Source organism: Manis javanica, chromosome 2 (genome assembly GCF_040802235.1).
Source record: "Manis javanica isolate MJ-LG chromosome 2, MJ_LKY, whole genome shotgun sequence".
NCBI classification, from domain to species: domain Eukaryota; kingdom Metazoa; phylum Chordata; class Mammalia; order Pholidota; family Manidae; genus Manis; species Manis javanica.
The window spans coordinates 215841171-215855257 of NC_133157.1; the positions used below are offsets into that span (position 1 = coordinate 215841171).

The following is a 14087-nucleotide window of genomic DNA, read 5'->3' on the forward strand; positions in this document are numbered from 1 at the left end:
AAGAGGTTCTGGAAGAGCAGTTGGAGCAATTAAAATTCTACCATGGAGACTGGGATGGAGTCACACAATAGAAGATTTCTTAAGTTCTATAATGAAAATGACCAGAAAAATTGCGATATCCAACCTTTCACTTCATGGATGTATTGCTGAATTTCTGAAGAAAATAGCTATCTCTACAATTCCTAATTTATTTGCATTCCAAAAACAACCCATGCAAGACAGCTGTCAGCAGGGATCTAACTCCACTACACCCTAGTCCTTTTGTTTTCAAATTCTTTATGTGTTAACTGAAATTACATGTATCACTAAAAAGATGCTGTGCCCCAAAGAAGACAAGCTGAAATCACTACATCTACAGAAACCAAAGCACCCCTGATATAAAGGAAAGGGACAGGCTTGGTGGTCTATCTAGGACATGTAAGTCAGGGTGAATGCCATGCCCACTGTCCCCTCACTGGCAGAAACAGTCCTATGTCCAGGATGGGCACCTCACACCAGCGCAGGCACCTGATTTGTGGGAGGCTCCTCCCCTGGCTGGCCAGAGACCCATGAGCTGGCTGACCAGTGACCCATGGGGTGGCCTCATAAGGCAACCTGCCGTGGAAATCTCTGCCCAATTGGTTCTCAAACTGTTTGGTCTCAGGACCCCTTTACATTCTTAGAAAATCAGCATATGCTGAAGAGGTGTGCTACTGTTTTTAAGGGAGTTGTGTCTATTGATACTGGCTGCAATAGAAAATAAAACAGTGAAAAACTTCCAAGCTCAAGAACACACACTTAACTAGCTATCAGAGGATGATACCAACACACATCATGTAGCCTCTGGAAAACTCCACTATACACTGATGACAGAATAAGAGTGAAAAGGGAAAATAGTGCCTTGGTATTATTATGAAAATAGTTTTGATCTCAGAAAATTCTTGGGACCACCACAGTTCCAAGACCACACTTGGAGAGTCTCTGTAATGGAGCAATGACAAATAGCTCATTGGTCATACAATCTCCCACTAGAACTTGTACAAGCAAATAAGGAAAGGCTTAGCCAGTCAACAGTGAAAAAATTATGGCACAGGCTGGTAAAATACTGGAATTGATTTGAAAGTATTTTAATGTGTTTTCTATGTCAAATTATCTTTTTAAAGTTTGATTTAGCATCTACTTACTACAACTATCATCTCAAGTTCAAAAGAATGTGCATGCTTCAGAGAAAATACTGGAATATGAATCAGTGTAACTCCTATATTAACTGATAGTTGGGTTCATTTCCTGTACCTCCAACCACTTGCCTGATTCCTCACTGAAAACCAATGCAATATGTCACTTTTCAGGAATACGTCTCCACAGTGTAACAAAAATGAATATTCTCCAAAGAGAATTCCTGTTATAAAGTATAAATTCTGAATGCTAATTAAGCATGCTAGTTCTCCCCAAATAATCAAATCCTACTGTGTCCATGAATATTAACAGAATAAAACAAAATGTTATTTCAGTGGACTGAATGTTTGCATCCCACTCAAATTCACATGCTGAAATTCCTACCCACCGACATGATGGTATTTGGAGGTGGGACCTTTGGGAGATGATTATGTCACAGATTGAAGCCCCCATGAATGGGAGTGGTGCCCTCATAACAGAGAACCCAGAGGGTTCTCTTGCCCCCTTCACCTGTGGGGAGAGTCAGAGGTCTGCACCCCAGAAGAGGGCCCTCATCAGAGCCTGCCCAGGCTGGCACCCTGACCTTGCACTTCCAGCCTCCACAACTCTGAGACACATTTATTTTGTTTACAAGCCACCATTTCTAGAGTATTTTGTTTTAGCAGCTTGAACCAACTGAAACAGAAATACAGCACTATCTGCAAATAAAAGCTGAGAGTGTATGGAGGTGGTGGGAAGGGGTTTCGTTCCATCCCATGAAATGAAAGTACTAGTGGCTGGCAGAACCTTACTCATAGCTTCTCAGAGCTTCTCTAGCACCTGTTCTCTTGCATTTCCCTTCGTTTTCATAATTTTTTCACTTTCTTGTACCTCAACCTAAAATCCCTTTCACTAAAACAGTCTCACCTCTAAGTAAGAGCAGAGCAGAGTGGCCAGCCTTGCTATTACCTAATCTACATAGAATAGAGTGAGAACAGTCTGCTGGGGGTAAGTCTATGAGTCTGCAGCTACCATTTTGCCAAACATTTACTAGGTGCCAACAGAGAGCAAAATGTACCTAATAGCCAGTACCTCATGTTAGCCTTAGGGCAACCCTCTCAATCCCAATGATGCCCACTTCCCAGGTGAAGAAAGAGGCTCGAGGGAGAAGTGTTGCTCTAGATCACACACTAGCACTGGGGGTCAGACCACCTAGAGATCTCAGGGTGTCCCCCTTCACCTTGCAGCAGGCCCATGAGTTGGACAGTATCAGGACTACAGTGAGAATAAAGCACAGCTTTACACATGATGCTGGGGGCAGGTGCTCAAGGCTCAGAGACACTCAGTAACATGTCAAAAGTGCACAGCTGGTAAGTGGTAGTGGCAGGCACTGACCAGTGACTAACTGAAATGGTAGGTATGAGGTTTAAGTGGATGCAGTTAACTTAGAATGGTGTTTAAGTTATTACACTTAACTAGTTTAACAGCACTCAATAAAATCGAGTTGCTCAATTACTCTGCATACAGGAAGCAAAGATGTGTATCAGGTAAACAAAGAGGGGGACCCTCCTCCAGAAACATTATCCCAGCCACTCTCAAAAAGCCTGGTGTCCACTGCCACCCTAGCAAACATTCTGTGGTATCTCCAATGACTGTAGCTGGTTATACACATCTGTGTGGAATTTTTTCATTTCTGCTATCAAAAGTCTGCAAAGAGATGTGTTGGGAAATGTACATGCTGGGTAGCAGTGGCCCCCAGTCCATCACCTTCTGACAGCTTCACATCTCTGTTTCTGGGTTTCCTCAGCTCCAAACTGAGGAGAATCACCACTCCCTGCCTCACCAGCGTTGAGAGCCTGCTGCTGCTCTGGCCAGCTTGCAGCTCCAACAGATTCCAGACCTCCTTGGCAACTTCCCCCAGGGCAGCTGTGGCTAGGCTCTTTCTGCTGAGTGCTCAGTCCAGAACCAGGGCTGCTGGCCTGACAATCAAGCTCACAGGGTAGAAGCAGAGAACAGCAACACCCGAGCACTAATGAGACCTCATTCCCAGTCAGGGCAGTGCAGCAGTCAGGAGAGCCAGCACCTGAGGAGACGGTGGGAAATAAAGCCTCAAGCTCAAGGAATTCTAGGTAAGCCCAACAAATGCAGATGGAGCAGCTCTTCATCAGGGAGCCTTTTAAAGGAAAAAGATGGTCTTTTTCATGGAAAAAAGCCATGGGCATGAGAATCTTCTCACCAGGAATCATTACTTAAACCACTGTTACCCTCTGTGAGATTTTAAGTAAGTTAACTCCTCTGAACTATTGTTTCTTCATCAAAATTTCACAAAGGAAGATAATATACACAGAATTCTTTGGAAACTGTAAGATGTTAGATAAATATAAGATACTTAGATAAATACAAGATACTGGGAATCTTTCCAACTGTTAAAGAATCATTCTGTGGAAAAGATGTGGCCAGATAATTTAAATCTTTGTGGAGAGCAAATTTTAAGAGTCAGCAAATTTATAGGTAACCTTCAAGGAGAACAAGGGGCCATGGGGGAATGCACTCCGGAGAATGCGAAGAGGGGCAGAGCAAGAGGCAGAGACAGCAAACGCTCTTATCACAAAGTTCATCAGAGGGCAGTTCGCTTCCACTTAAAGATGGTGTTCTACTTGATCACTTTCTAGAATTTTTAAAATTGTTTTTCCTCCTGACAAAACCATCTCAGCGTCCAAACACAAAACAAAATCAATTACTTAAAACATAAAACGCAATGTGATGACCAGTTGTGTTAAAATCAAAGGCATCAATTTAAGGAGATCTGTCTGGTTCTCTGCCCTCAAGCGGACAGTGGTTTGTGATCTCAGGGCTGATGAGAAATCTATGATCTGGAAAATGAGGTGGCTGACCTCCATGGTCACTGAGGCTCCTTCTGCCTCCAATTGCCAAGATTTCATTATTTCCCTAGAACTCATACAAGTTCTAAAATTCTCCCCAACCCACCCCCACCAGTCCTACAGACAATACTCCCAGACTCTCCTAATCCTCAACTCTCCACACACACCCCCAGGCTCCCCCTGGCCTAAATTCTTCAAAGCACCCCTGCACGTGTTGGGGGGGTGGGTACACATGCATGTGTGTCTTCATTTGTTCATTCAAATGGGATTCATTCTACAGGTTTCCAGGCTTTGGAGATTCACAGAAGAGTAATACCCAAAGAGTAATGTGACAGGCTCTGAACCAACATGGTTGGTTCTGACATGGCTCTGAACCAATGGTGGTTCTACTGAAGAAAAGGCTGAGCAGACAGGCTGGAGAAGGGAGTGAACCATAGTAATTCACTGCTTTTCAAACATCACAGCGTTGCAAGAAAAAATGGCTGGCTGGCTGCAAGGCAAAAGGGAACTTCCCAGGGAAAGAAAAGCCACCCGGCCTTCCCTGAGAGGTAGGAAACAGACTAACATAGCAAATTTATCCAACGAGAGAGAGTCAAACAAGGTTAGGCCCTCGGGAAGCAACCAGTGCTTTTGAAAATAAACACAAATTAACTCACCCCGGGTAACAACTTATGCAGGATGTGCAGCAAATCTATCTCCCTCCACATGGTAAATGTTTCTGGTAGAAGGTCAGGGGCAGAAAGTAAATATTTGATTAATATTTGTGGTACTCATACCCTTGTACTCAATACATCAAATGTATAAATATTTTAATATGATTTAAAATTTTCATTCCAGGTCTATATATTTTTTTAAACAGGCTATAACCCATAGGACAGTGGTGTGACACTGAGTAACTGAACCAGCCTGGTTTGAAGCTTAGTTCTACCATATGACAGTTGTGCAATTTGGGCATTTATTGATCTTCTCTAACCATCTATTCTCTCCCTATATATAAAATGGAGAAATTCTTGCAAAGCTGTTTTAGGGATTGGAAATATCTACATAAAGAACTTAACACAGGCTCCAAAGAGAAATTTAATAAATTGTGTCTATTACAATGGCTCCTCAGTGTTGCTTGAGATTGTGCAACCATTGCAATGGATGATGAGACATTCCCAGGAGGCTTATGGTAAGATACTAAGTTGTGCTTGTTTTGGGGGGTAGGAGGTGTTATGGAGTGAGGTTTGTTATTTTTCATTAATATTTAATGTGATTTAGTAATGCCACATAGTTGTGGGGGTGCTACTAGATCAAACTAAGTCACTAAGCCAAGTGACAGGATATGTTACAGCAGGATGTAAATTTGACACTGAATTCTCAAATGACAGCTCCAGAGCAAAGCACGCCCACCACCCACAGCATGCCTGGGTAGGCACAGGCATCCAGAATGTTACTCTGCTCCGCAAAATGGATGAATGATTCAAGTGTCACAATGTCAAGCTCCTGCCCATTACTCATACTTTTAAGAGCAAGTCCACAAGTCTAGCTCTGTGAGTAGCCTTGACCGAGCAGCAGTTGCGGGGTATTGGGTAAGAACTGCAAGCAGGATGGTTAAGAGCAGAGACCTGGAGACTTGGGAACAGAGAGAGCTTGGTCTTTTCTTTTAGCAGTACAGCCTGAGCCAGGAAACTGTCCACTGCCAAGCCTCAGGCCCCTCATCTGAAAATTCAAGTATTACTTATATCACAGATTTGTTGTGGGGATCGATGATAAAATATATGTCAAGAGTTTGCATGTCTCCAAGTCTCTGTAAAACAGGAACCTGAGAATCTAACTCCTGAGGCTGATGGAAAGATTAAATTAAGCACTGCCTTTAACATGGCGTTGTTTCTAAGGGTTCACTGGCTGAGATATGGGGACGGAGAGTCAGCTGCACTATAAGGTATGAGGGGACCCCCATGCTCAACACCTAAAACTATCTCCCCACAATGCCTTCAAAGCCTGTCACTCTGTTGGGTCAGGGCATCATGCACTGTTAGGACATACTGCTCTGGGAGGGGTGAGCTGCTGTAGTGCACTGATACCTTTAAGGGAACCATCAGTGACATCTTCTTCTGGGAGAAAAAGCAGGCTTAGTAGGGAAGATATACAGACCAGGAGCCAGGGCAATTACAGTGGTGTTGGGGGGAGAATGTCCTGGGACCCCAGGAGGAAGTAAGAAGCCTTAAAGGGGCAAGGAGGATGAAGAAGGGTACCAAATGGGCAAGAGTAACACCTCAGATGTCAAGGATGGAAAGACCATGGGCCTCACAGACACAAATTCCAACTTCCCCACTGACTGCACACCTGGGTGAAGTCACTGTATTGCTGTGTTCAATTTTATCATCCATAAAAATGAAGTTAATATTACTTACTTTGCTCTGAGGATTTCTATAAGATACCACATGTAAAATACTCAGCATGGGCCCTGGCATGATCTTGACTTAAAGAAGTCCACTGTAAGCTGAAATACAATTGGGAAAAATGCTCCAGGAAGCCACTGCTTGGACTCCTTAGGGAAGCAGAGGCCAAACATGTTCCCAGGCAATCTCAGAGCTAAGAATGGCCTCTCTGAGACCTTTGGAACTGAGAAAGCACCACCCCAGACAACACTAGTGATTGGGTTCCAGGTTAGCCCAAGAAAACCTCCTTACAAGTCCATAAAGTAACCAGTTCACAGGACAAAGTGATGAGGCTCCCCAGCCAATTGCCAACTTAAGGCCTTCAGAATGACAGCTTGGCTTCTAAAAAAATTATGTGCCAACTCTCAGAAAAAAATAAGTTAAAGCTGCTTTTGGTACCTTCTCCTCTAAGCCTCCTTCCCTCAGATTGTTCCCAAGGCCCTGACCCCAGGGACCACCCCACCCACCCGACTTTCAGAGAAGCCTCCTCTCTGCAACATTTCCCCTCTGTACTTCTCAGACGAGTGTTAAGTAGGAAACAATCCAACTAATTCACAACCGTATGTGAATGATGTGCCAGTACTTGAGTTTACAGAAGATACTTATTAATTCAAAGGAGTTTCTCAGCTGGAGAAATGCCCCCTGGAGTTAATAAAAGGAAGCAAAATTGTCCAGGCAGAAGGGAGAAAGAAGAGGAGCTACCTGAGTGACACCCTGGCTAGGAAACGGACTCCACATCCGGCCTTCTTCCCTCTCACCCCTCTCACAGTGAATGCTATTTCTTTATTCCTGAACCTACAAGGCAGAGGCCTTACCACATGGTAAGCAGTTATTTCGGCATAGAGGCCATACAGGGTAAAGAAGTCACCACAAAGGGGCTGCAGGGTTGCTACAGCAGAGCTGCCTACTTCCCCGTGACACTGACACCACATTGGCTCTTAGTTCTCTGCTCTGCCGAGCCCACAGACTGAACACCCATGCTCACTGCTTCTCTTCACTCTCACAATAATTTCCGGCTCACCAGCACATGAACAAGGGCACTACGGCACATTATTGGTCCAGCTGTGTTCTCCACAGAAGCTTAAGTCAAAGCCTGGCTCAAAGTTGTCCTTGTGTGGAGAAAAGCACTTTCACGGGCTACCCAGGGCAGAGGGTGTAACATGACACACACCACTTTTCTTGGGGGGAATCTAGCAATCTGACAACTGTATCAGAGATTTATGAATAGACCTGGCTTTTAACCCAGTAATTCTACTTCTAGGAATCTATCAGCTCTAGTGCAGATGATGACAGATGTAATGAACATTCATTCACTGCTCTGTTTTCAACAATAGGTCTTCCTCTGGGGCAACTACTAAGCCAGACTCACAAACTCCTCAGCTGGGGGCAACTTCAGGGAAGGAAGGAAATACCATTAATACAATGACACACCTTATAAAATGTTGCTGTTGACTTTTAAGTGATGTGGGATAATGCTCATGATGGGTTAAATGATACAACAAAATATGGATCTATCTGGAAGAAATACCTGAAGTGACAGGAGTGGTCGTCTCTAGCCAGTGGGATTATGGATGACTTTTTTCTTTTCTAAGCTTTTCCTAGTTTTCTACAAAGGGAGCAGCTTCCTTTTATTCTTCAACATCAAAAAATTATTAGGAACAAAAGTATGTTAAGAATAGACTGTGGCAATGAGTGACTTCTTCATGAACATATCTCCCTGGGCAAGGGAAACAAAAGCAAAAATGAACAAGTGGGACTATATCAAGCTAAAAAGCTTCTGTACAGCAAAGGACACCATCAGTAGAACAAAAAGACATCCTACAGTATGGGAGAATATATTCATAAATGACAGATCTGATAAAGGGTTGACATCCAAAATATATAAAGAGCTCATACACCTCAACAAACAAAAAGCAAATAATCCAATTAAAAAATGGGTAGAGGAGCTGAATAGACAGTTCTCTAAAGAAGAAATTCACATGGCCAACAGACACATGAAAAGATGCTCCAATTGCTTGTCATCAGAGAAATGCAAATTAAAACCACAATGAGATATCACCTCACACCAGTAAGGATCGCCACCATCCAAAAGACAAACAACAACAAATGTTGGCGAGGTTGTGGAGAAAGGGGAACCCTCCTACACTGCTGGTGGGAATGTAAATTAGTTCAACCATTGTGGAAAGCAGTATGGAGGTTCCTCAGAATGCTCAAAATAGAAATACCATTTAACCCAGGAATTCCACTTCTAGGAATTTACCCTAAGAATGCAGCACTCTAGTTTGAAAAAGACAGATGCACCCCTATGTTTATCGCTGCACTATTTACAATAGCCAAGATATGGAAGCAACCTAAATATCCATCAGTAGATGAACAGATAAAGAAGATGTGGTACATATGCACAATGGAATATTACTCAGCCATAAGAAAAAAACAGATCCTACCATTTGCAACCACATGGATGGAGCTAGAGGGTATTATGCTCAGTGAAATAAGCCAGGCGGAGAAAGACAAGTACCAAATGATTTCACTCATATGTGGAGTCTAAGAACAAAGGAAAACTGAAGGAACAAAACAGCAGCAGAATCACAGAACCCAAGAATGGACTAATAGTTACCAAAGGGAAAGGGACTGGGGAGGATGGGTGGGAAGGGAGGGATAAGGGCGGGGAAAAAGAAAGAGGGCATTATGATTAGAATGTATGGTGTGTGGGGGGCATGGGGAGGGCTGTGCAACACAGAGAAGACAAGTAGTGATTTTACAGCATCTTACTACGCTGATGGACAGTGACTGTGAAGGGGTATGTGGGGGGGACTTAGTGAAGGGGGGAGCCTAGTAAACATAATGTTCTTCATGTAATTGTAGATAAATGATACCAAAAAAAAAAAGAATAGACTGTGGCACAATAAATGACACCGAAGAGATGCAGTCAACCGTATCCAGGCTATGGGACAGGACAAACCGCCTACTTTTTGAACAAATAAATACATTGTGAGGAAAAAAGGAGAGAGAGAGAGAGAGAGAGAGAGAGAGAGAGAGAGAGAGAGAGAGAGAGAGAGAGAGAAAAGAGGCACCCACAGATTAAAAGAAAATTTAAATATACACCACTGAATTTCATCATGGGGATCTCACCTGGATCCAGATTTGAACAAATCATTTACAGAAAAAGGAAAAAAGGAAAAAAAAAGACCACTGGGGAAATCTAAACACTGACTGTGTCATGATACTGAGAAAATGCTTGTTTTTTTCAGGTGTGACACCGGCAATGTGATTCAGGTTTTTTTATCCCCCAAGTCCTTATCTTTTAGAGATACATACTAACACATTTATGAATGGAATAAAACAATATCTGGGACTGTCTCAAAAAATCAGGGTTGGGGCACAGATGAAAACAAGACTTGACCAAAAGCAGATCTGTGTTGAAGCTGTGCGGCAAGTATGTGGAGATTCATTCTGGTCTCTCTGCTTTTGTGTATGAGTAAAAGTAAAAACAACCAACAAACTAAAACAGAAACGAAAGCAAAAATCCACCGAAAGGACTGAGCTGCTCAGGATAAAAAGGGAGGACAAAATAAAGATTCATATTCTTTTTAATTCAAAAGGTACTTTAAGTTAAAAACTGACAAAGCTTCTCCGACCACGACCACAGGGGCCTGTCTCTTTCAGATGGTGAGCTGGGTGGGGGTAACACATGAGGTTGATAACTGACTTCAGTGCTACCTGCAGTCTTGTGACCTTTAGCAAGTCATCTGAACTTTCTGAGCCTCAGTTTCCTCATCTGTCAAATGAGGAAATGGTGGCTTGTTTACTAACCAAGTGGTGGGCAGATGAAAAGAGACAACACCTAAGAAAGCTCTTTGGAAATTGCTGTAACAGAGTTCAACAAGGTTGGAGAGCAAACGCAGAGCACAACTGCTCACAAATTATGATTCACTACTTGCCACTCATAAAGAAAAATCAGGGAGGTCAACTCTTTTCAAAAACACCAATTCTCTCATTAATCCTTCTGATACACATCACGAACTGGCTGCCCCCAGATGATGGATATAAATTATCTAAATTTAAATGCTTCCCACTCAAAGTACACAAGGGGACCACGCTTTCCTTTTCCACTGGCAGACAAATGTGTATTTGTTTCCATTAAGAAAGTAAATGCTCAGACACATAGACCAGTGGAACAGAACAGAGTCCAGATATAAACTCAAGCATATATGGTCAATTAATATACAATAAAGGAGCCATGGATATACAGTGGGGAAATGACAGCCTCTTCAACAGCTGGTGCTGGCAAAACTGGACAGCTACATGTAAGAGAATGAAACTGGATTACTGTCTAACCCCATACACAAAAGTAAATTCAAAATGGATCAAAGACCTGAATGTAAGTCATGAAACCATAAAACTCTTAGAAAAAAATATAGGCAAAAATCTACTGGACATAAACATGAGCAATTTCTTCATGAACATATCTCCCCGGGCAAGGGAAACAAAAGCAAAAATGAACAAGTGGGACTATATCAAACTAAAAAGCTTCTGTACAGCAAAGGATACCATCAGTAGAACAAAAAGACATCCTACAGTATGGGAGAATATATTCATAAATGACATATCTGATAAGCGGTTGACATCCAAATTATATAAAGAGCTCATGCACCTCACAAACAAAAAGCAGATAAGCCAATTAAAAAATGGGCAGAGGAGCTAAACAGACATTTTTCCAAAGAAGAAATTCAGATGGCCAACAGGCACATGAAAAGATGCTCCACATCGCTAATCATCAGAGCAATACAAATTAAAACCACAATGAGATTTCACCTCATACCAGTTAGGATGGCCACCATCCAAAAGACAAGCAGCAACAAATGCTGGCAAAGATGTGGAGAAAGGGGAGCCCTCCTGCACTGCTGGTGGGAATGTAAACTAGTTCAACCACTGTAGAAAGCAATATGAAGGTTCCTCAAAAAAACTAAAAATAGAAATACCATTTGACCCGGAATTCCACTTCTAGGAATTTACCCCAAAAAACCAAGTTCTCAAACTCAAAAAGACATAGGCACCCCTAGGTTTATCACAGCACTATTTATGATAGCCAAGATATGGAAGCAACCTAAGTGTCCATCAGTAGATGGATGGATAAAGAAGAGGTGGTACATATACACAATGGAATACTATTCAGCCATAAGAAGAAAACAAATCCTACCATTTACAACAACATGGATGGAGGTAGAGGGTATTATGCTCAGTGAAATAAGCCAGGCAGAGAAAGAAAAGTACCAAATGATTTCCCTCATTTGTGGAGTATAATGACGAAGCAAAACTGAAGGAACAAAGCAGCAGGAGAATCACAGACTCCAAGAAGGGACTGGGGTTACCAAAAGGGAAGGGGAGGGGAGAGAGGGAGAAGGGGATTGAAGGGTATCATGATTAGTACACATGGTGTGTGGGGGGAGTGTCATCGGGAAGACAGTGTCGCACAGAGAAGACAAGTAGTGACTCTGTGGCTAACCTGACTCTCTTCTGTTCCCTTGCACTTTGCAACTGAATCACAACAAAGTTAAAGCTGGTTGGCAGGGGGACAGTCTAAGCTTTAGAGCCTGAGAGACGTAGGTTAGATTCCTGGCTCCATCACATACTAACTGGATGATCTGAAGGTCAGAAATAATACATGTAAAGTACTCAATACAGAGCTGGCACTCAGAAAGTGAGAGTTATCACTGTTACTTAAACTATCAGTGTAAGACCGCAGGTTGCAGACAACAGAAGGACAGACCAAGAATCTGGCTTGGTATCCAGGTCTCCCATGCATCCATGGTACAGTCTTCAGGAAATTTAGGAATTGAGAGTTTTTCCAACTGTTGTATGCAATCAGTAAGCATGTAACTGAAGTGCAAAGAGGTAGACAGCACTATATGGAAAACCTTTACTAGATCTGCCCTCAAGAATTAAAATGTAGTTTCACTATAATCTTCACTATTTTAGTCAGATTTCTGAGTGCTAACTAGGTTCCAAAATTAGGGGGAGGTGTATCCATGGCCCCAAGGTACTTACAATCTACTAAAAGTGAAGACAAGTATGAACATGATAAGTATGCAGTTTAGTTCATAAGCCAATCAATGGCAAAATTATCTTAAAACCAGAGGAAAAAAAATACTACTTCCTTGGCCATCCTGTTGGTATTTTAATACCCGTTACGAAGCTCGTGTTCAATTCTAAGTATCTCATGCTTCAGTTGAAACCTATTTCCTGGTTGTTCTCATTATCATTCCATTCACAATATAAAGCACATTTTCTTGAGGACAAGTCTAAAGCAGGAAAAGCATAGATTGGGCCAAATCCCTTCTAAGCCTTGCTGGTCATCTGTAAAATAGGGACACTGCACCCATTACAGAGAGCTGTTGGAAGGGCTAAATTAAGCAAGATGATGTGTGTAGGGTACCCAGCACCACATCCAGGAGAAAGGAGGGGCTTGATTGAAGTTCCTGCAGAGATTCTGGATTGCTCAAACTGTTATACACAAAATGCAGAGGCCTTGGGACAGTGACAGCATTATCTGACTTAGCACCATTTTATTTACTGGGAGGCAATGCATTTGCACTGCTATGAAAAATATTACTATTATTAAAGCAGCAGCAGCTGCTGGGCCGGCAGTGAATGCTTATTTTGATTTACACTTACTGAAATAAGGAGTGTCTAATTTTATGTAAGTGTTATTAATGTGAATAAACATTACAAGGAAAAGGAAATGGGCTTCATAAAGAAAATGATTAATGAAACATAAAGGAAGACACTCCCCACAACTTCAAAACAGTGGAGACACTCAAATTTTCTTTTGTGTGTAATTGGTCAGTGAAGAAGCCACTTACTGGAAGGAAAGCTGTTACCCCTGTCAGACCATTAAGGAGCTTCTGTTATTTAACAGTAGGAGAAGGCCAATCAAACCAGAAAACTTCCTCAACAGAGCCTGGCTGCCCGGCTGACTCCTCCATCCATCCTGGGTATCTATGCAAGATTATTTTCGAACTCATGTCATCACTGTGGATTTAAACAGCAGTAGGGTTGCTTCTCTGCCCACACCCTGTGTGGAATGTTGGTCTTTCATGACCACATCAGGAAGCACAGAGCTCTGACCACAGCCCTCCAAAATGTCCCAAATGAATGCAGAGCAGAAAGGTCAATGGGAGGCAAGACTTGCAGAGGGAAAGGCAGAGAACCTAGCATCTTCCCAGGGCCTCTGGGGGCCAGGAAGGCAGCTGCCTTACCTTCCAGCTCCATCTTTGATAACCCCGTGATGTACTGTCATCTCTATTTAGCTCTCACTCCAGCAAAGGATGAAGATGATGGGGCCAGAGGACCGGGATCTTGGTCCGAGCTTTCTGGGTAATCTGGGTGTGCAGAGAAGGTGCCTCCCAACCCTCCTACCCTTCTCTGAGGATCATCATCACGCCAGTTCCTGCTGAAAGGGAGGGCTCTGCCCTACTCATCAGGCAACCCCACCAACCTGGCTAAAGCTAAGTGGAGTAGCAGAAGTCTGCTGACCTGATCCTCTCCCAGATGTCCAAATCAGGCAGAGACCAGCTGGTGTGGCCCACTGGAGCTGGCGGTGTGCAGGACGCAGACTGCCATCCTCTGACATTTCCCCAAAGAAAAT

The 14087-nt window shown here is 42.9% G+C and overlaps 1 protein-coding gene across 10 annotated transcripts in view; it reads right to left on the minus strand.

The window, feature by feature from the left end:
• Positions 1 to 14087, minus strand: part of ASAP1 (ArfGAP with SH3 domain, ankyrin repeat and PH domain 1) — a 336296-nt gene that overhangs the window by 244030 nt on the left and 78179 nt on the right. For 5 of the 10 annotated variants that reach the window (XM_073230144.1, XM_073230146.1, XM_073230145.1 and 2 more), the window contains one exon: positions 4673 to 4734. The exons of the other annotated variants lie outside the window; for them this stretch is intronic. In XM_073230144.1, the coding sequence (XP_073086245.1) occupies positions 4673 to 4734 (62 nt within the window). The remainder of the gene's footprint in view (positions 1 to 4672; positions 4735 to 14087) is intronic. 10 annotated transcript variants of the gene reach the window in all.